At 44.3% G+C, this 23,636-nt stretch overlaps 1 protein-coding gene across 1 annotated transcript in view; it reads right to left on the bottom strand.

The window, feature by feature from the left end:
• The window catches only part of LOC134944166 (uromodulin-like), an 86,983-nt gene that overhangs the window by 13,742 nt on the left and 49,605 nt on the right, over nt 1–23,636 (bottom strand). Inside the window, exons 8-15 of the mRNA XM_063932742.1 lie at nt 23,559–23,573; nt 20,976–21,761; nt 20,014–20,118; nt 16,745–16,953; nt 7,265–7,422; nt 5,409–5,654; nt 3,351–3,513; nt 548–629 (exon numbers count right to left, since the gene is read on the bottom strand). Of these exons, the coding sequence (XP_063788812.1) occupies nt 548–629; nt 3,351–3,513; nt 5,409–5,654; nt 7,265–7,422; nt 16,745–16,953; nt 20,014–20,118; nt 20,976–21,761; nt 23,559–23,573 (1,764 nt within the window). The remainder of the gene's footprint in view (nt 1–547; nt 630–3,350; nt 3,514–5,408; nt 5,655–7,264; nt 7,423–16,744; nt 16,954–20,013; nt 20,119–20,975; nt 21,762–23,558; nt 23,574–23,636) is intronic.

Genomic DNA, 23,636 nt, shown 5'->3' with positions numbered 1-23,636 from the left:
ACGGTACATGTGCTTATTTGAGATTACATTTGGGGGAATGATTCAGACTTGATCACTGGGCTGCTGACTTTGCTGTCCTGCGTACAGATAGTCGCCGCCCAAAGGGGGGTGTAAATTCGCCCTGCAAATGTGCAATCGCGTGTGTACGCCGAGCTGCAAAAATCCAGTGTGTGCAGTCTGTGTGCAGCCCAGGACGTACTACTACAGTACGATGAGAACAGGTTGTTCGGGGGCCGGAGCTGACATCAGACACCCTCCCTGAAAACGCTTGGGAACGCCTGCGTTTTTCCGGACACTTCCAGTAAATGGTCAGTTGCCACGCACAAACAGCCTCTTCCTGTCAATCACCTTGTGAACGCCCGTGCAAATTAAATTTTCGCACCATCCTGTTGCTGACCGGCGATGCCCGTTGTTGTTGGCCGAGGCACGTGCGCATTGCGGTGCATACGCACGAGCAGTCTATTGCTGATCCCCCGCTGTGCAACAACGCACAGCAGCGATCAGGTCTAAATCTCCCCCTTTTTTCTGTATATGTCTTAGAACTCACCTGATAGCCGAATAGGACCATAGTCTAAGAAAACAATGTTCTCTTCATTCTGTTGCACACTTTTCCTTAAACCGGAACATGACTACAAAGAAAATAGTTGTTGCTATAAATTATATGTGTAAATTAATCGTAAATGAAAATTATTAACATATAACTATATTCAATTATCTGTGTATGTGTTTTGTATTAATTAATAGAAAGTCCCAAGCCCTGCCAGTATACAGTAGTACAGTAGGTCCCTGCAAATGAGATCACCCATTTTATTTTAAAGATGTATGGGTCTATTCATCATCATTTAATAAATACAAAAACAGGTGAAAATGATAATTTTCACATACTTTTGTATAAATTAAGTGTCAGGACTATTCGTTATAAAGGTAACACAGGCAATTTCACAGATATCTCCTGCTTATCTTTCACTCCCGATCTGGCTCGCTGACCCCTTACACTAGTATGGGGACCTAAATTCATCAAGCTCCAGAAATTTTTGGAGCTTGACAGCTGGAATCTTCGCCATCTTCACATGGTGTTTGTTCCCGCACTGTTTTCCCGTTTGTTCCAGTACCGGTTGCGAAGATTACCACTGCTCAGCTCTTCCTGCTGGAAGTTGCACATGAGTGAACCCAAGGTAATGCACAGTGCCGTTTCTTGCGGCGGGCGAGCCGTGCAACCGCACGGGGCGCCCGCCGTGGCACTTCTTGAACACTTTAAAATCCATTCCCACCTCCTCCGTCCTCCCGAGTACCCAGCTCAGGGGGCGGAGTTTCGTGGAATGATGCGGTGCGTCGTAACGTCACGACGCAATCGCGTCATTCCACGAAACTCTGCCCCCCGAGCTGGGTACTCGGGAGGACGGAGGAGGGGGAGCCAAGCCGGCGGCGCCGCGAAGTGGAGGGAGAGGCGGCGAAGAGCGGGAAGAACCGCTTCAACTGTAAGTCAGCCTCTCCCTCTCTCTCTCTCTACCCCCCCTCTGCCACCTGCCATCATGTATACAAAGGGGACACTTGCCTGCCATAATATGTTAAATGGGGACACTTGCCTGCCATAATGTGTTAAATGGGGACACTTGCCTGCGTACTGTGTAAAATGGGGACACCTGCCTGCATACTGTGTAAAATGGGGACACCTGTCTGCGTACTGTCTAAAATGGGGACACCTGTCTGCGTACTGTGTAAAATGGGGACACTTTCCTGCCGCAATGTGTAAAATGGGGGCAGGTGCCTGCCGCAATGTGTAAAATGGGGACACTTTCCTGCCGCAATGTGTAAAATGGGGACACTTGCCTACCGTGCTGTGTAAAATGGGGACACTTGCCTGCCGTGCTGTGTAAAATGGGGTCGCGTGCCTGCCGTAATGTGTAAAATGAGGACTTTTTTTTTTTATCCTGTGGTGGCCGTGATGATGAGATCAGATGAGGCCACGCCCATCTTAACAAAACCATGGCCATTTTAACGAGGCCACGCCCCCTTGCCGGGAGCGCACGCGCCTTCGGCGCGCGCATGCTTTTACTCTTTATATCTATGGGGGGCGCATTTTTTTTTATGTGAATGGGGGGGGGGGGGGGGGCGCAGTTTTAAATCTCGCACTGGGAGCCAAATTGGCTAGAAACGGCCCTGGTAATGCATGTGAAAAAATTTGCTGGGACTGTTTGCAAAGAGGGATCCCTTCATTTTACTCCGGCACAGCATGGCTCCTTCCACCAGAAGTCACACATACGTGAACCCAAGTTTACACATATGCAGTAGCTCTGCCGAGTTAGGGCTAAGATCAGTTGTCTCTGCACCAGAGCAATGATGAATCGCTCCAGTGCTCATAGCGAGTTAGATACTTAATTATCGGAGGCCATCTGGCCCTTGATAATTAACATAATGAAGAGGCCCCTAACTCTTCTGCTACAAAAAAGAGAGCAGTAATGTATGTGAAATTATACTCTTACAAGAACTGGTCTCTGCAGCCAGGGATTTGTCTAGACATTCTAATGTTGGGGGCAAATTTGTGAGTCTCTTTGCAGTTTTGGGGCAGTGAGCTTCACAAAGTACGAGGTAAACTTCAAATAGTTAGAATTCGCTAATTTAGAATTATCTACCTTTCTATGCAAGGGAAGATACCTAAATGAATAGATTGTCTGACCGCAATGCCACAGGCAATGGGTTAGAATCCTGGGTATGTCAGCATCTTGAAATGTAATAAAGGACAGTGTGATTCAATGACAAATAAATCTTAAGTTAGGTTCATGAATGTTGTATAGGTATTAGTGACAGGAGGGGTCATGGTAGGAGACAGGGTCGGTCAGGAGATGCTGGGCTTCAAAAAGGTGGGAAGCTGCAAGTGATAGTAATTAAAACAGATAATTGACAAATGCCACCAACAGCGCCCCCTACCCTGCAGCACTATGTGTGGTGCCCCCTCCGCACACACCTAGTTATGGCCCTGGTACTAACACCACCTGAAAAAGGCATTAGCAATTGGTGCTAAGATTTCAGAGCTTAACAAATAATAATTGCAACATCATTGCCATTAACGTGATATCTAAAGTGTCATAGGTTTGTCAAATAGGTTTTTTATCCAATTTAAACACTGCTGCTGACTGGCTTGATAGACCCCTAAATCTTAAAGGAAAAAGCTGAAGATAGAGAAGTCTCCTCTCTATAAGTAAGTCAGTTAGCAGTTTAGTGTCCTTTGGCTTTGTAATGTAGCCCAGGCATTTCATAAGCCACACACTATATCAAGCCAAACATGTAACCAAAATAATTATGTTAGTAACTAGAGGGAGTCAGGAAATATAGATGAGAATATTACTTACGGGTTGGCAGGAACCTCTTGTGGTATCGCAGATGCTGGCTTCACAGTGCAAATAAACTAAGTTGTAATCTCCAACAAACTTGAACATTTGAACAGAAAACCGTCCCTGGGTGGACAGCCCATTTTCCATCACCCTGATAGTTCCATCCTTCCTGTTAGGGCACCTGTAATAAAAAGGGATGGACTGCTAACAAAACAAAACTTTAAAGTAAAGATGAAGGAGGTCATTCCGAGTCGTTTGCTCGGAAAATTTCTTCGCATCGCAGCGTTTTTCCGCTTAGTGCGCATGCGCAATGTCCGCACTGCGACTGCGCCAAGTAAATTTGCTATGAAATTTGGATTTTTACTCACGGCTTTTTCTTCGCTCAGGCGATCGTAGTGTGATTGACAGGAAATGGGTGTTACTGGGCGGAAACAGGCCGTTTTATGGGCGTGTGTGAAAAAACGCTACCGTTTCCGGAAAAAACGCGGGAGTGGCTGGAGAAACGGAGGAGTGTCTGGGCGAACGCTGGGTGTGTTTGTGACGTCAAACCAGGAACGATAAGCACTGAACTGATCGCAGATGCCGAGTAAGTCTGAAGCTACTCTGAAACTGCTACGAGATGTGTAATCGCAATATTGCGAATACATCGTTCGCAATTTTAAGATGCTAAGATTCACTCCCAGTAGGCGGCGGCTTAGCATGAGCAAATCTGCTAAAATCCGCTTGCGAGCGAACAACTCGGAATGACCTCCAAAGTAAAGTCTTTGATCAGTAGTGGTGCTACTCTAGGTCCCCCTAACCCTACTGTTGGCGATAGTGCCTCAAGTCTGGCAAATGGAGGTGAGTAGGTCTCCTGGATGGTGTCAGTTCCATGAAGTCTGCTTGCTATGATAAGCTGGGTAGAAAATGTAATGTTAAACTACTGTATCTGACACAGATGGGGCCATTTATGAAATGTTGTACATAGGAAAATTGTAGTGTTGTCATAGCAGATCCTAGCTGCTATATTTGTAGTGCAGTACAGAAAATTAAATAAAACATATGGTGGGTTGCTATGGGTAACGCCACAGTTTGTAGGGTAAAACTTCACAACATCTCAATGCTCTCTACAGGTTTTCTCCATTCCTCGCTCGCATAAAGTATAGAGTAAGCTGGTCTGGAAGGCTGAGCAATTTACTTACTAATACCACTTTTACACCGAAATCCAAGGTCTGAGCTGGAATAATGAACATGGTTTCAATCTGTGTTGGTTACCCCTTTCACAACAAGGCAAGAACAAGGGATAAACCCATGTTGTTTGTCGTTGTGAATTGGGTATATCCGGCTCCGTTACCCTGTTCCATGCCTCAGTGTGATAGGGGTACTGAATGAAGCATATTGAGCTCTTTTTAACATAACCCAGGAATACCTTTTCACACTGCAGCGTATCCGGCTCAGACGCGTAAAAATCCTTGTTCAAGACCAGGGTTATGGAGCAAAGGCACATAAGCCAGGTAGACCCATTCATACCGACGGGATACGGTCACTATGCCAATGCTGGAATCCCGCCGGGTGGAAAGCCCGACAGTCAGTATGCCAACCGAGAGGGACTGTTCCCACTAGTGGGTGTCCACATCACCCATGGAGTGGTAATAGAACCTGTGGTGAGCACAGCGAGCCACCACGCTCGCTGCATGGCAAGCGCAGTGATCCCGCAAGGGGCTTCATTGCGCTCGCTCCCCCCCTCCCGCTGGCTATCTCAACACCGGTGCCAGTATGGTGACCAGTGGTATCTCAACCACTGGTCACCCATACCGACAAATGACCTGGGCTTTCCCGAGTCCACGCTCTATATTATACTTAAGGTGCTAAAAGTTTTCATTAATGTTTGCTACAGATCTCTGAACTAGATGACTTGATTGTAAAACTCATCCAATGAAAAAACATAGACTTCTTTTGTTTAATATTAATAAAAAATAGTTTTTTTCCACCTTGGCTCAATCTATACTGTATTTATGGAGGCACTGCAATGTGCAGTAAAATTGTAAACACAAAGTTCAAGTGCACATTATGTATAATGCATGTTCATGGACTTACTTGTTCTTGATCATATAATATTTCACAGGATCATCTATACTTCTTGTAGGCGTGGCAAAGCAGTTTTTCATCAGCACAACATACTGAGATGTGTTTTCACCCTCGAGAATGACCCCAACATATAAAATATTTTTTGTCGATAGAATAATTTCATTCCCTTGATACGGTGATAAGTAACTGTCATCTCTGTAGAGTACCATTTGTGCTTTGAATTGTCCAGTGCCCTCAATGTTCAAAGTAATTGAACTGCAAATAAGATTAAATTTTTACATTACTGAGTCCTGAAATAAACACAGCATGTTGGTCAACAACCATAACTAATATTAACAAAACAAATGAGTAACAATATGCCCATTGCTCCCTGTACCTGTGGTAAACTGTCGGCACCATTTCCAGTTTTAATAAAATAGATGGCTGGCTACATTTAAAGAAGTCTGACCTTTAAGTACTAGGGCCAATAGGCCAAAACAATGGCAGACTAAGCTGGGATACCCAAATACCAACAGCAACCATCTTCAGATTATGTTTCCAGATATGACAGATAATGAAAGTTTATTACTGGGTTTGGGGCCCCCTATGTCAGGGGCATAGCATGGGTGGAGCTTGTGCTCTGAGTTCCTGGGACAGCTGGGGCATGGTCTGGAGCACACATTTTTGCCTACCCCAGTTGTTAATAGACCTCTGTGGAAGAGAACTAGATTCTAGTCCCTGTTGATGTGGTCATGTGACTGCTGCAGTCCCACTACATCGAGGGCTTCTGGCCACTGGTGTCCCACCCAGATTCTGTCTAACTGGCATAAATTCAGGAAAATTGGGACAGTAAAAAGTACAATGTTGCTGTGTAGAAGGGGACATGTTAATGTGCAGGAGGGGGCATGTTGTAGTGCAGGAGGGGGCATGTTGTAGTGCAGGAGGGGGCATGTTGTAGTACAGGAGGGGGCATGTTGTAGTGCAGAAGGGGACATGAAGCTGTGCATGAGGGGACATTTTGTTTTGTAGGAGGAGGCATTTTGTACAGGAGAGGGCATGTTTGTGTTCAGGAGAGAGCATGTTGGTGTACAGGAGAAGACATGTTACCATGCAGGAAGAGACATTTTGTTGTGCAGGAAGGAGCATGTTGCTGTGCAGGAGGGAGCATGTTTCTATACAGGTATTTGTTGAAAAATGATGACCCTTATAATTTTTTACCAGCAATTAACAGTCACCTCCACCATAATAGAAAGTAGGGGCGACATAGCATAGGCAAACGCAGGGGGGTTTCCAGTTGCCCTTCATAGGCTGGCGACAATCACTCTTAAGGTGTATACACACGGTGAGAGCCTGATTTTGACTATGCTATTTCCTTGAACTCCCCCAGAGCCCAGATAGCACAGATTTTTACTATGTAGGGTTTTGACTATACTCTGTACTAGATAGTACACTAGATAGTCAAGATTGACTGGCCTGCACAGTCTATCTAGCCTTACGATACCGACCCCACGGGAGTGCGCATCGGGATCGAATTGGTATCGCAAGCTAACACCTTGAGATGTTCACTAACTTTCCTTAAGATTTTGGCTATATAGATTTATCTCACCATGTGTACACACCTCAAACATCTGGAAACCCCCTCCAGAAGTCCTGCATTTGCTCCTGCATAGCACACTTTCTCTGGGTGACATCACTACATCTCTGCCTATGCCACACTGTCAAGCAGAAGTATATCATACTGTGTGGCTGTTTAGAGAGGTCTGGCTGCTGAGCTTAGCTGTGCTCTGTTGTCAAAAGATTCATGTCTGCTCCATCTGCGCTTCAATGGTTTAGCAAAAACATTCAAGCAAGAGACACAACCAATCTAGAATCAATGAAACCATTACCTTATAATTGGCCTCAGTGAGTGTTCCAGAGTGAGATTTAAATCCAGAGGATATGAACAGGAAAAATCCAGTTGGACTTCATGATATCGTACGATGATCAGGTCTGATATCATTTTCACATACATGGTATTTTTGTAGGTTGCATGTGTTCCATTATTCTAGAAACACAAAGTTACTAAAATTAAAGTATGTTACTGCTGCATTAAGATTGTTGTTTCACGTGCTTGTTTGTGTAACTGTTTAATAATATACTGGGGTTTATTTATCAAGTATAGTAATAGTTATTTTCAGCCCCAAAACTGCTTATTATAGCTTTATTTGGAACTAGAATCTGTGCCCGGCACTGCCTGGGATTTTATTCCATCACCCATCCTGGGAGCTCACAGTTTCTCTTTTGTATGATTTACTACTGTGTTCCATCTTTTCCTGTGGTATCCAGTCAAACAGTCGGCAGCAACTATGTGACCTTCATTATGTTGATAATGTTGCATCAGAACATTGACATGGATCCAACAGTCGACATGCACTAGGTCGACATCCTCAAACTTTCAACAGGCTCGCAATGTTACCAGGTCAATTGTTGAAAGTTTGCAGATACAGACAGTTAGGGTTAGGCGCCATTGGTAGGGTGTTAATCTGCGGGTGGTGGGTTAGGGTTATTCTGGGGGGTTAGGGTTAGGCACCAGGTAAGGGATAAGGGAGGGAAATACTTGCCAGAACGCAGAAGCATTAAAGATGTTTGCTGAAAGTGACTTTCACAGCATCGCTTGGACCCAGAAGAAGATGATGGAGCTGCCACTGCCACCATGAGAAGGTAAAAAACCAGAAGACCACCAGGGATGGTTTGTTGACAGTTTATCATGTTGACATACTGGGGGGAATTCAAGTGTTTGAAAAGTCGGTTGGGTGTCTGTTTTTTTCCTGTCTATTAGATAGGAAAAAAAAGACACCCAACTGACTTTTCAAACAATTGACTATCCCCCACTGTATCATCCAGGTAGACATGATGAATGTTAACTTGGTCACTGTCAACATGCTGAGTGTGCTTACATGCTGCATGTCGACAGTTCATACCACGTCCATCCCTACACCCACTCACACTCTCTCACTCTGCATGCCTCTGTCACTATTTCTGTCTGCCTCTCTCTCTGAGTCCATCTTTCTGTCTCCCATCCCCTCTCTGCCCTGTCTCTCCCTCTATGCCTGTCTCTCATACTCTCCCCCTCTGAGTCACGATGTACTGGGGCAGCGATAGCCTGCGGAATCACTGCTCTGGATGTGTGTGCCATACAGCCAGTGCCGTAACTAGACATTTTAGCGCTGTGTGCAAGAAACGGCATCGCCCCCCCCATCCTTAACGCAAACTAGCGGCAGTGCGCGCAGTAGGCGCGCACAAAAAATATAGGGGCGTGGCATCACGGGAAAGGGGTGTGGCCACAAAATAATACCAATTCATATAATGGTGCACAGTAGTCTCTATTATTCAAATTACACCGCACGGTAGCGCCACTACACCAGGTAGAGCCCCTTTTACACCTTATGGCAGACAGCATCCCCTTTTTACACATAACAGCAGACAGAGTACCCTTTTTACACATTACGGCAGACAGAGTCCCCTTTTTTACACATTATGGCAGACAGAGTCCCCCCTTTTTTTTATTTTTTTACACATTACGGCAGTGTCACCTTTTTTTACACATTACGGCAGACAGAGTCCACTTTTTTTTTTTTTACACATTACGGCAGAGTCCACTTTTTTTACACATTACGGCAGATAGAGTACCCTTTTTACACATTACGGCAAACAGCGTCCCCCCTTTTTTACACATTATGGCAGAGTCCCCTTTTTTTACACATTACGGCAGACAGCGTCCCCCTTATTACACATTACGGCAGACAGTGTCCCCCTTTTTACACATTACGGCAGCCAGCGTCCCCCTTTTTACACATTATGGCAGCCAGTCCTCCTTTTTACACATTGTGGCAGACAGAATAGAGAGAGAGAGAGATACTTACCATCTCTCCGTGCTGGCAGCCAGGCTCCTCGTACTGGCTGATCCCGGGCAGCCGCAGGGGAGAAGGAGGAGGAGGGAGGGGGACTGGAGCCGCAGCAGCACTATGTAATTGGTAGTGGTGCCGCTGCAGCGGTCCCCTTTCCTTCCGCATTGGCTGCCCGCCGCTGTGAATGCTGGGATGAGGGAAGCGCATCCCAGCATCCACAGCAGCGCCGGGCAGCCAATAAGGAAGGAGAGGTGACTGCTGCAGCGGCGCTACTACCAATTACATAGCGCTGCTGTTGCTCCAGTCCCCCTCCTCCCCTACCTCCGGCGCTGCTGCTCTCCTCCAGCGCGGCGCACGGGCGCGCACAGAACAGGCGGCTTGTAATGAGTCAATTTGACTCATTACAAGCCGCTGGTCATGCGCCCTCAGGGCAACTGCGCTGTGTGCCAGGCACACCTGGCACACAGGTTGTTACGGCACTGCACATACCCACTAAAAAACATACATACCCCTCACTAATAAAAAAATATATACACCCTGCTGTACGTACAATTATACCCAATATACAGTACAAAAAACACACATATATATATATATATATATATACATACACCTTGTGTATATACATATACGCCCCAGCGGCACTCCATGGACTTCTTATAGTGTAACTACTATACAGTACTACAGGAGTGTCAGACCTGCTGATTTAGATTTTATATATATATATATATATATATATATATATACACACACACACATATATATATATATATATATATAAACACACACATATATATATATAAATATATATATACACATACATAATATATATATATATATATATATATATATATAAATATATATATATATATATATATATATATATACACACACTACACAGGCTACCACTAAATAAGTGATTAACAACAGCCTTCAGGAACACTCTCACCCAGCCCGACCCGACCGACTCTTCATCTGAGCCTGGCTGTCTCCGTGGGGCTGTGTCCATGCAGTGCAGTGGAAGGCTCAATTTGCCGCTCATACTACTGCGCTGGCGGAGCAGAGAGGATTAATCCAGGGCTGCGCTGGCAGAGGGAGGGGGGCGGACATTAATCGCAGCCTTGCTCCGGCTTGGCTGTGAGAGGAGGAGAGCGCTCGCTCAGTGTTACCATGACGAGGGAGGGGGGTTGGAGCGGAGCTGATAGCACCTGTGTGGAGTGTGTGCTGTAGATTGTGCTGGCGGCTGATTGCGCTCCAGGTCATCCTGCGCTGTGTGCGAGGCACACAGCGCACATACCTGGTACGGCCCTGCATACAGCAGTGGGTTGCCAGGGAGCACGTGGCCAGTGGCCTTCTGACTCTTGTTGCACAGTTTCTTTGTGACCTGTGACTGATAGCGCTGCAGTGATCACCTCACGCACTACTAGTAGTGTACGACATGCAGTTTTGGACAATTGTACACGTGCGTGCCTGTATGGATTGTGTGAAGGTGGCAGGTAAAGAAGTGTTAAGTGTGTGGCTTAACTGTGTCTCAGTAGTGTATGCGGAGGTATGTGCAGATGCGTGCTCTGCACCTTAGGTCTGATATACATGTAAACGCCATATTATTATCTATCTATTTATCTATCTATCTATATTCTTAAATACTCTCATGAATCTATTAAACAACAAAATTCCAATCAGAATTTGCATTCTACCTAATGGCCTACAGAGGATCTATAGGAAACTCAGCAGAGTCAGATTAATAAACAGCACAGAAGGCATAAGGGGCACATGCCTCAGTACCCCCACTTTCAAGGGTCCCTGGACCATTAAGTTGCAGCTGTATGCTGGACGGAAAGGGTGGGGGTGGTGTGAGTAGTACAGACCCGCTCTTACAGGTACCATAGGTACAATAGTATGGCGAAACCGATTCATAGAGGTTTTCCGTTCCGCTGCTGTTTACAGATTCGTCATCTCAGGATGGCGTAATCTGTACTTCTATATGAAAAGTTAATTAATTCCCTGTCTTTCTGTCCATCAACAGCCATAGCAGCAGGGTATGGGGCACTTAGGGAACTATTACAGGTGATTTCTAAGAGATAGCATTTAACTAAAGTGTTAAATAGGCAAAAATACATAAATTATAATCCTTTCTAAATTCTCTCTTTATGTATTTTTGCCTATTTTGCCCTTTCATTAAATACTGTTTGTTAGGAAATATGAATAGACAACTATTTATGTCCTCCCCTTCTCAGACAACAGGGCTAGTCTGCCCATACCTATGGCCCGGTGTGTGGGTGAATGGTGGTAGCAGCTGGCCTCCTCTGTGCACCATATCCCCAGGTTATTGTCCAGCTGGTTTCCTGGAGGGCACCGTGACCCTCAGTCAGCGCAATGGGCTTTCTGTGGGGTGGGGGGTTTGTAGCCAAGACCACCTACCAAAGGTCCCGGTAATGTGTCCCCCCAGAGTGTGACACTGGATTTGCCCAGGCTGGGAGGAGGGGACAGCAGCAGCAGTACAGTGCAGGATAAATGCCTTTATCTCATCCCAGTGTGGCTGTGCCCTGGCTGTATCTAAGCTGCTGGTTCCTTTGGCACTGGTCCTTTGGTCCTTTGGCAACAGACACTTCCTGGTTGCCAAGACAGTGATATCACATATCGTTGAAGGGATGGCTTTTTGGATCACTTCTCCAAGAAGGTAAGTATATATGTGAATTCCTTCCTAGCGATATTATTATTATTTATTAGCAACAATAAAAATTCTAGCGCTAAACCGTCATATATGAGATGAGCAAATTAATACACAAACATATTTATTTCATATAAAATTCACTAAAACGTCCATGGAATAAACAAATACAACAAAAGATAATAATAAACCCTAGAAAAGGGTGTACGGCATAACTCCCAGACACATTTAGCTGGAAAAATGGAGGAGGTGATAGGACCTGTTCCTATATAGAGAGTCCCCTTCTGTATCCAAATGTACCAATAGAATAGTCTTTTGTTAGCAATAATTACCACAGATGATCAAGGATTATTAAGCGGCTCTGCATTCCGCAGTATTGCAGTTCCTTGGTGTAGTGGTGAAAGTAGGTTCTTCAATTCACATGGTTTACCTCCAGCAAAGGTCCATGAGGTTCCGTATGGGGGCTTGGTTCAGGTCCTCTATCTCCAAATAATTGTAGGTCCAGGGAGTGATACAAGGGAGCAGCTCACACCGACGCGTTTTGTTGTGTTCACACAACTTTTTCACGGTGCTAACTGGGCTGTAAATAAGGGCTGTCATTATCTCTAGACAAATGATTCATGTGGACACAGTATATATAGCTTTTCAATGCATTATATCTCTATGGTCTCAGGTGAGGCATCCCTAAGCGGTCATGTGACTATTAGATATGTGAATAAACATATTATTAAACTAGTTTAGGTATCTTTTAAATGCATTAACATGTGGTTTATTGTAGATATATATGTCTGTCATTAATTGGTCATATTATGAGATGAGCTGGTTAATCTCAATCTTTTATGCAAATGAGCAGCCATATTGGTTGGGTATATAAACCCTTATTTACAGCCCAGTTAGCACCTTGAAAAAGTTGTGTGAACACAACGAAACACGTTGGTGTGAGCTGCTTCCTTGTATCACTCCCTGGACCTACAATTATTTGGAGATAGAGGACCTGAACCAAGCCCCCATACGGAACCTCATGGACCTTTGCTGGAGGTAAACCATCTGAATTGAGGAACCTACTTTCACCACTACACCAAGGAACTGCAATACTGCGGAATGCAGAGCCGCTTAATAATCCTTGATCATCTGTGGTAATTATTGCTAACAAAAGACTATTCTATTGGTACATTTGGATACAGAAGGGGACTCTCTATATAGGAACAGGTCCTATCACCTCCTCCATTTTTCCAGCTAAATGTGTCTGGGAGTTATGTCGTACACCATTTTCTAGGGTTTATTATTATCTTTTGTTGTATTTGTTTTTTCCATGGACGTTTTAGTGAATTTTATATGAAATAAATATGTTTGTGTATTAATTTGCTCATCTCATATATGACCGTTTAGCGCTAGAATTTTTATTGTTGCTATTTTATATGAGGTCTGACCAACCTCTTTTTTTTAGCTGCTGTGTTGAACCTCCCCAATCAGCGCCTGGAGAGAATCACCTTAGGGTGGTTTTTTCTTATTATTATTTATTACCAGATATTTATATAGCGCACACATATTCTGCAGCGCTTTTACAGAGAATATTTTGCCCATTCACATCAGTCCCTTCCCCAATGGAGCTTACAATCTAGATTGCCTATCACATGTACACAGAGACACATTCACTAGGGTTAATTTTGTTGGGAGCCAATTAACCTACCGGTATATTTTTGGAGTGTGGGAGGAAACCGGAGTACCCGGAGGAAACCCACGCAAGTACGGGGAGAATATACAAACTCTGCACAGTTAGTATCATGGTAGGAATGGAACCCATGACGTCAGTGCTGGGAAGGCAGTAATGCTAACCATTACACCATCCGTACTATATCGCATTTATATGATGCGATATATAGCGATAAAGACCCCTATATTGTGTCCCAATCTGTGGGGTCTATTCATTAAGCAGAGAAAAGACCTGTTTTGCAGTAAACAGGGCTTTTCTCTGCTTTGTCCTATTCACAGAGCGGGCTACCATGGAGAAGTTCCTGACTTCTCCAGCGGCATCCAGCTCTGTGCCTAAATCGCATCATTATACTTTAGTATGGTGAGTGCAATTCATGAAAGGACAGAAAGCTCTACTTTCCACTTCTCCGGGGAGTTGACATTCAAGGATAGCATAATCCGAACTGCAATGCAAAATGGGCAGGGGAGCTCAATGCTTCCCTGCTAGGCATGCGGTACTAGCTGCTCCCCCCACCACCCCACCCCGAACTCCCAGCAGCCTGTTAGGAACCTTGGAATAACTTGGCGACGAGACTCTTGGATTTGCTTTAGAATTGTGGTTCTGGATGAGTGAGGATATACTTTGACTTGCTAGATGTGAAGATACTTGTACTTGCAATACATGGCACTTAGCCTTGCTTCGGGTCATGGGGAACTCCAGTACTGTTTGCTCCTAGAGCCCTCAAGATGTTTTCACCAATAACAACCACCCGCTGTTCCCTCAGTGCTTGTTGTGCACACCGATACTTAGAGGGCCCCCTGGACTTGATACCTCTAGCAGTAGGAAATCACCCAATAGACTGTAGACCTCGAATACCACTGAGTAGTGGCTGAGAGTGAGGCACCCGGCTGCCCAAGGTATGAGGCACGAGCTAGATTAAACTCTGTCAGAACAGGTGACTCTTCGGTGGTATGCAAGCTCCCAGTCACGGAGCTAGAGTTGGCAGATGGAGATTGCAACACTAACCCTGGATGTAGCAGGCAAAGCGACATACAGGACTCTGAGAGACAGGTATTCCGGCAGAGTGTCCACAGTAGTATGATCAAGACAGGTAACAGGGATCAGCGGTTTACACTGCATGGTAAATTATAAGCAGCACAGAGGGAGTGGCAAGAAAAGAATATAAAGGGTAACCTGGCCAATAGCAAGTGAGCAGTGGTAAGAGAGCAATTATTCCCTAAGGATATGCAGCTGCATTGCTGCATGCCCAGAACATCCCAGCTGTCAGCCGGAAGTTCCCTGATCTAAGTTGCCTAGCAGCTGGGAATGCCATCTGCAATCCTGGTTACCCAGCAGCTCCCAGCGGGCATTGTGGTCACCGTGTCATCGCTGCTAGGCACCGGACAGGGACTGTCAGCCCGGGTGGCCAGAAGAGACACAGCATCCCAGTTGCCTGGCAACGACCAGCACCTGCGTCCAGCATGAGCCGCCCAAGTGGCTGTGACACAGCCCCTACATCATCTTCTGACTGCAGCCGCCAGCATGTGCACAGAATGGACCTGCCAGCTGACTCCATGCTTTGCAGAGGGGACCGCAGAGGAAGATGGGATCGCCGGAGTCCAGGATATCGGATCGCATCGTCAGAAGGGTAAGTACACATGAATTGGTACTTATTAAAGCTATATATCGTATCAAACTGATGCAATCTATAGTGATAAGTAACAATTCTGTTATCTCTTTATGAATAGACCCTTGTGTCTATTTTGACACTGTATATGTGTCACCCTATGAATGTCTTTATGATTGTTCTATATCTGTGTGACTCTATGTGTCTGTATGACTCTATGCATGTCTGTTTTCGCTTGTGACTCTGGTCAGACTGTAGATGTGTGTTATGTCAGAACTCTCTGGAAGTAGCATCAGTAACACAGGTGAGGCAGGTCACAAATTATACCAACTATCATTACATTCCAACATGATGCCATAAGTTTTATCAGCAGTCAATGAATTATATAGATTAGATGTTAGAAAAGTGTTACTGATCATTAGACTGTAACAGAGGTTCTCAAACACGGCCCTCAAGGCACCCCAACAGTCCAGGTTTTAAGTGTATCCATGCTTGGCCACAGGTGACTTAATTAGCGCATCAGTCAATTTGATTTACCATTAGTGCTGAGCCATGGATAACCTTAAAACCTGGACGGAGTGCCTTGAGCGTTTTGGGAACCACTGCCATATATACCAATATACCAATAAAAATTATCTGTGGTAAGGGCCCTCATTCCGAGTTGATCGCACCAAGCAACTTTTTGCTGCTGGTGCGATCAACTAATCTCCGCCTATGGGGGGAGTGTAATTTAGCACAGTAGGGCTGTGATCGCTTGTGCAGCCCTGCTATGCTGAAAAAGTTTCACTCAAAACTAAGTAACCCTAGACCTACTTACCCAGTGCGATGGATCCAGCGATGATGGGCCGGCTTTGACGTCAGTCCTCCGCCCTCCATTTGCCTGGACACGTCTGCGTTTTGCTTACCACTCCCTGAAAACGGCAGCAAACTGTAGGTAGGCGTCCCGGAACACCCTCTTGCTGTCCATTTTTTTTGCGGTCGCCGTTGCGACCGCTTTCTTCTCTGTAAGCGTTGTTGCCCGGCGACCTCTGTCGCTGGGGCAACGTTGTGCGTGCGCAATGCGCACACCGCACATGCGCATTCCAGACCCATTTGCACTGCAGCGAAGAAACGCTGCGTGCGAACTGGTCGGAATGACCCCCAATATGACTAGATAATGAAAATGCAGTATAACAGGAATAGTATATATGGTGGTCAATATAGAAAAACAGGCAGTTTACAGCAACAAACATTTAACATCCTGTGCCTATCGCTAGAATTAGGGAAAACTGGCAACTATGAATGATCTGTCTTCTAGTACAGAAAATGTATACACCAATCTAGAAACAATCAGTAAAATAGTCCCTATCCCTGTAAGACAGGGTGGACTAGTTCACTCATAATGTTCTGTGATTATTTAATACAAATGTTCCATATTTTATTGCTTATTGTCTTATTACTTAAATTCAGCCTCCCACGCCACATTTGTACATGTCCCGACGTACTTACATACAGCTGATTTCCACATATACCATCTTGCAGAGGACTTATAACAGAAATGATTCCGGTGTTGTTCCAATCTGCATTACCAACACAGGTGTTGTCTAATAGGTGGATGTTGGTGACATTAAGGTTTAGTCTCTTCAGCTGACATGTCCGGAATGAAGCTGTTATTTCATGTGTATTGCACACCAGGTCAAGGTGCACATCTTCAATATCTGTAGAGACAACATTAAACATGTTGTAAAGTATGAAATTATGAGGTATCTTAACCAATTAAAATAAATTCAATAAATGAAAATAAAATAGATTCGTTAAAGAAAAAATAATAATAAATGAAGTGTAAACAAATAAAAATAAACTCCAGTGGTGTCTTTCATTATATATTGTAAAAAGGCTGTCCATACCATCCCTTTAAACCGCGACACACGTGAATCACACAGGATCTGTGGCAGATTAAAATCAGGTGAAATGCAGGCTTGAAGTCACAAACTACACACACAAATAACAGCGCTTATTAAAATAGTGTGTGCTTTTATTTAGCATATTTAAAAAAGAAGAAATATTTATCACATTTAATAATAAATCTCATCACAGCTACCTGTACAAATCCTGCAGGATAACACAATTCAATGCAGAATACAATTCCGTGCTTTAATGCTAATATTTACTGCGCAGACAAAGTTATTTAGTCAGTCCATTGACTACTTCCAGGTTATAAAGTCATATGCAGAGTAAAGCAGTGGTTATTGCCACTAATATTGGCTAATCGGTTAGTTGCTAGCAGCAATTAGAGGCAGTGTTAGTCAATTAATACAGCATGCTGTTTTTTTGTATTATCAAAGCTTTAGAGCAAGCAGCAATGGTCCATGCTTATGGATAAGTATAACCTGCTTTCTGGATCTGGAAAGTGATCCTGTGGTCCAGTGTAGTGATCTCTCCCGGCTCCTGGTGCTTTAATTACCCTTCTCTGAGGAAGCCGCTGAATGTGCTAGAGGCGGAGAAATGCCTAAGAGGTCTTCCAAATCTCTGTCCGGGACCGGTCTTTACAATTCATTTACCTGCAGGCGTTTGGACCAATGTTGGGACACTCCAGATATGGCACCGCAAAAGGGTAATTAAAGCACCAGGAGCCGGGAGAGATCACTACACTGGACCATAGGATCACTTTCCAGATCCAGAAAGCAGGTTATACTTATCCATAAGCGTGGACCATTGCTGCTTGCTCTAAAGCTTTGATAATACAAAAAAACAGCATGCTGTATTAATTGACTAACACTGCCTCTAATTGCTGCTAGCAACTAACCGATTAGCCAATATTAGTGGCAATAACCACTGCTTTACTCTGCATATAACTTTATAACCTGGAAGTAGTCAATGGACTGACTAAATAACTTTGTCTGCGCAGTAAATATTAGCATTAAAGCACGGAATTGTATTCTGCATTGAATTGTGTTGTCCTGCAGGATTTGTACCGGTAGCTGTGATGAGATTTATTATTAAATGTGATAAATATTTCTTCTTTTTTAAATTTGCTAAATAAAAGCACACACTATTTTAATTAGCGCTGTTATTTGTGTGTCTAGTTTGTGTGTTTTATAAGGGTAGAGTACTCTCCCTATAATGGCTGCTATTGCTAGTGTGTTCTTTTTTAATTTTTAATTTTATCACACATGTGCACCAATTCTATTTAGCTTTTAGCGCTAAGCTGTTTTTTGTTTAGGCTTGAAGTCAGCCATCCACAGAATCTGTATAATTCACGAGTGTCCCGGCTTAGAGGCATAGCATGTTAAGCCTACAGGTAATTGTAAAGTATCTGCTTCCATTGTCATGCTACCCTGGTACTCCCTTTTAAAGACCATTTGAATGCATAAGTATGGTTCAAAAAGGTGGTGTGCGGTCAGCATCTTGGTGGTAGCAGGTGCAGTTAATTCACTACCACAACATTCATCTTCATTAAATAAATGGCATGATTGGAAGCAGAGAGGTAACATCTTAAGGATCCTCAACGTGTTATTTGATTAAGTTGAGATTAGGGGATTTCCACTGCACAACTATGGCCTTCACATAATCCAGCCAACACCCTGGGCTTTGCTTACAAGTAGGTACTGTATATGAACATAGCTGAAAATATATCTGTCTGGCCCCAGTAATAGTAATAGGTGGGTTGCGGGTCCATGCCCAGTCATGGGCCCTTAATACAAACTGCACCTAAGATGGTGCAGCTGTGCCATCTTGGAGGTGTGGTTAGCCTTGCCGGCATTCCCAGGTCCCCAGAGAGGTCATGGCATGAGTACTTTGTTCTCCCTCCTCTTGCTCCTCTGGTTTTGAAGGGCTTGCTAAGGTCTACCTATTCTGGGGGCTGTACTTTTTGGTGAGAGCAAAAGGTCAATGTACAGTACTGTTGCTTAGGGGATTCAATGATGCTGCGAAATGCATTAACTGGGACATTGGTGGGACACAGTATTACTGTTATGGGCCCTACACACTTAACGATTTCACTGATCGATATGAACGTTCTCATTCATTAATGACCGAGAACTCATTCATATTGGTCAATGTGTAGGAACCAACGATGAACGATGCGTGGCCCCGCGCTCGTTCATCGTTGGTGGCGGGTCGCTTGTGCTTGCAGGCCAATATGGACAATCTCATCCATATTAGCATGCACACATATGGAGCCAGGTGACGGTGGGGGTCACTTCCCCCCGCCACCGGGTCGCCCGTCTACCATATTGGGCAGGGCCCATTAGAAGCGATGTGGGTGTGGGGGTGTGTGTGTGGGATGGGAGGGGAGGTGCATAGGAGTCGCAGTTACACCTCCAAAATGACCTTGCCACCTGTCTGCTGGTACAGTGTGAGGTCACTAATTACTGGCAAAATGTTCAGGAACCGAATGCTAGTGCAACATTATGTATGTATTTATTTATGGTAAAATATGTGCATCTATCCTACATTATATCATTAGCTTTTAACTGTTTTAATCAACATGTCCTTTTAATTTGCAAACCCGTTTCAGTATACAGTATTGTAGATGATAATTTTCCTGCTTAGCAATGAGTACATGAAATTGAGATGAAAAGTTAAAGCACAGTACTGTATTTCACACTTGGCATCTTTTTGCCTTGTAAATTATATATGGCCATTCTTGGACGAAATCATGGACCTCCAGCAAACTCAGACCCTATTGTATACACCCCCCCTCCTCCCCCCGTGTCTGTTAATTCACCATTACTGCAGGATGTTTTATAGGCTCAATGTCTACCAGTTTTACAAACCTAGGGCTTCACGACCATCTTTACAGTGGCAACTATAGCTTCCATTCACCAGTCTACATTCTTCATCATTTGCGCAAGAGCATAGCTCATTAACGGTAGCAGGGTCTAAAATATAATGACATATTGTTAAAGGAGGAATGTGGACGACAGTTATAGATAGCTGCACATTACTTCATTCCTTTTCCCTAGCTCCCATAGATTATTAGCCTCACAAATAGAACATTTCTGGTAAACAGTGGCAAATGACACAAGACAGCTGGGCTAGAGAGTGACACCCAGGCCCGTACCTAGGGTGGTGGGTCCTGTGCCTCCTAACGGAGTGCAAGGCTGTGGGGGCAGCACAATTCATTGTCTTCAACCAACACGTAACAGTTTTCTCCTGCATCAGCTACAGCAGATTTCTTTGTATTTTCACTCATCTGGGTGTCCATACGTCAATTAATCCTAAGTAGCAAGACTGACCATCCTTTCTTGTTGCACCACATCTACTGTACCACTCTGTAAATCCCTACAGTGATTGCCAAGTTTCTCCATAAATGGAATACTCTTCAAATTATTCAACCTCACTTGTAAATCTCTCAACAACACGGTCAGCACATTGGGGGTCATCACCTGTTCCCAGACAGTGGCTCTGCATTTTGCAAGTACAGTGCATACAGCACAGAGTGGTTCTCGAGTCCACTCATCAGCATCACCTTATTCCTTGCCACTACCCAGCTTCCATATCACTCTATGCACTAAGCCTTGGAGAGAGATAAAGTGGACGGAGATAAAGTACCAACCCACCAGCTCCTAACGATTATTTTCCAAACCCAGCTTGTAACATGGAAGTTGATTGGTTGGTACTTTATCTTCATTCACTTTATCTACTGGCAAATCTTAAAAATGAACAATAATAATAATAATAATAATGATGTTTTTAGCTAACTAAGAAATATTAGATAATATCACAGTGAAATTACCTGTGCAATATGCTGCATTGCAGAATGGTGTGCTGCTGAATTTGTACACGTGGTATCCGAGTGGACAAGCCTTGATTTGAATATCAGTTGAACCGTGGCAGCAGTCACTATTGAAATTTAGACAGGCGGTAGCATTTACTATTCCTTCGCCTATCATAGGATGTGATCCACTTACCCACATTGGGAAGTTTGTGCTGCAGTGCAATTCAGGCACACAGGTTTCTGGCATGCGAATCCCTCCAGTGCCTACAAATCTGTACCATCCAGACATATAATTATCACATTTATACCCATATGTATTTGATGTGCTTCGCCATGGCTCGTCAAGTGAAGTATATTTAGAACATGGGTCAAAACAGGAATAAGATCCTTTTTCTTTATAGCAGTCCGTGTCTTGAGGACAGAGGTGTGTTGTACATTCATTAATCTCACAGTGAAACCCATTCCCATAGTAGCCATATGGACAAGAGCAAGAGAAGCTGCCGATAGTGTTTGTGCAGATTGCTAGAGAGTGACATGCATTGAGTGTATGGTCTGAACATTCATCAATGTCTATACAAAAATCTGCCACGTTTTTCTTATACCCACTTGCACAGTTACATATATAGGAGCCAAATGTATTGGTACAGGTATGAGAACAGTTGTTGGACCACGAGTAGGCACATTCATCAATGTCAGCGCAAGTAAATCCGTTCCCAATGAATCCATCATTACAGGAACATTCTTTATTGCCAAACAGTTCTTCACATGTAGCATTAGGATGACATTCAGAGCAATCAGCTACAGCTGGAGAAGATAGACAACATCAATTTTCAGCAACTGCAATGTAATCTTCCCATACAACAGTGGCCAACATATCCTTGCAGCTGTCCATACATACGCTCTAACTACTGTATCCGTTAGAAATAGACATATCTTTTTTTGCACTGTATCTTATGTATTACAGTATTTTAGGATCCTTAACTGGAAAGAAGGAACAGCAGCGCAACTAAGGGGTATATTCAATAACTGTCGGAAGCTGCCATCTTGTCGGAAAGACGGCAGCATTCGTCAGATTTTGGTCGGAAGGGATTTCCGACCTATTCAAAAAATGCATGTCGGAAAACACGTGGATCAGTGGAATAGCCGCCAATCCGCGTGCCTCTGTCGGAAATGGGGCCAAATCTGACAGGTTTTGGCCCCCTTTCCGACAAACTCAATCTGACTTGAAAATAAGTCGGATTGAGGTGAGGAGACGGGGAGTGGTGCGGCAGGCTACGGGCATGAGAGGTACCTTGCCTGGCCATCCCCTGGCAGCTCTCCCCGCCGCCCACCGCTGTGCATCTCCCCCCGCCGTCACCACCCGCCGGCCGCCGCTGTCTGCTCCCCGCGCCGCCGCTGTCAGTGCACCCGACAGTCGCTGACAGCAGCGGCAGAACAGCACCCCGGGTACGGCCAAATCCGACAGTCAGATTTGGCTCAAATCTGACAGTCGGATTTGGCCATCCATTGAATAAGGGTTGTCGGATCCATTCCAATAAATGCATGTTGGAATGGATCTGACTTTTATTGAATATACCCCTATGTCGATCTACAAAGTCATGCACAGCACTTCTATAAATCCATCTTCTATATTGCCAAGTATGATAATCATAGTTTCTAACCTTTTGTAAATATAGCATAACAAGGTACGGGATGTAGTCAATATACTGGCTATTGGGATCCTGGCATTCAGGGGACCGACGCCGGAATCCCGACAGCCGGCAATTTACTAACAAATAAAATCCCAACACTTGCCCAGTATTCACACTCGGTTGATGGGTCAACGCCAACAAACGAGTGGGAACATAACGTGTGGCGAGCTCAGCTCGCCACCGGGCCCGATGCGTGGTGAGCGCAGAGAGCCCGTAAGGGGACTTACTGCCTCGCTATCGGGATTCCGGCAGTCGGGATGCCGCTGTCGGTATAGTGTCATCCGGCATCCTGTCTGCCAGGATATTGTATGTATCCCCAAGGTACAGTAATCTTTACCTGTCAGTACAAATATGAATCTCTTATGTCACTGGAGCTCAGCCTTGTTTAGCAAAAGTGTTTGTGCCTTTGTTCTGAGTGCCAAATATGGCAAATCCCAACAAGATAATAATGGATCTCTGCCATGTAAAGGATGACAAAACAAATCCTGGAGCCCCACTAGGGATCCCAACCCGCAGGCTGTGCACTAACATTATATGGCTGATCCCCCTTGTCTACAAGATGCTACTACTTTTATATTTATACAATTCAGAATGATATAAATAAGTCAGTAAAATAATTTTGCCTATCAGCAGTTTTTTTTAAATGAGATTGGCAATAAAAATATTTCCATTGTGTGGCAAGTTTATATCATAACACTGCATAGCTTATCTCCATCGTAACTCTGGCAAATGAATAAAACTCAACCAGGAAATATTATTCTGCGAGGACTTAGTGCACCAATAATACTTCCTTGTAGGGTTATTGCATTGTTACTGTATGAGATAAGCTGTCAGGCTGTCAGATCCTGTCCAGGTACAGGCAGGTGGATGATTGCCATGGGAAATTTGGATTTAGATCTGGATTACTTACTTGATGTGTTCATTACTGAAAGAAAAACAGAAAACAAAAGAGAATTAGAAAATACAACACAAATGACTAAGCTTAAAT

This window comes from Pseudophryne corroboree, chromosome 7 (genome assembly GCF_028390025.1).
Source record: "Pseudophryne corroboree isolate aPseCor3 chromosome 7, aPseCor3.hap2, whole genome shotgun sequence".
NCBI classification, from domain to species: Eukaryota; Metazoa; Chordata; class Amphibia; order Anura; family Myobatrachidae; genus Pseudophryne; species Pseudophryne corroboree.
This window is presented reverse-complemented; position numbering and strand designations above follow the sequence as displayed.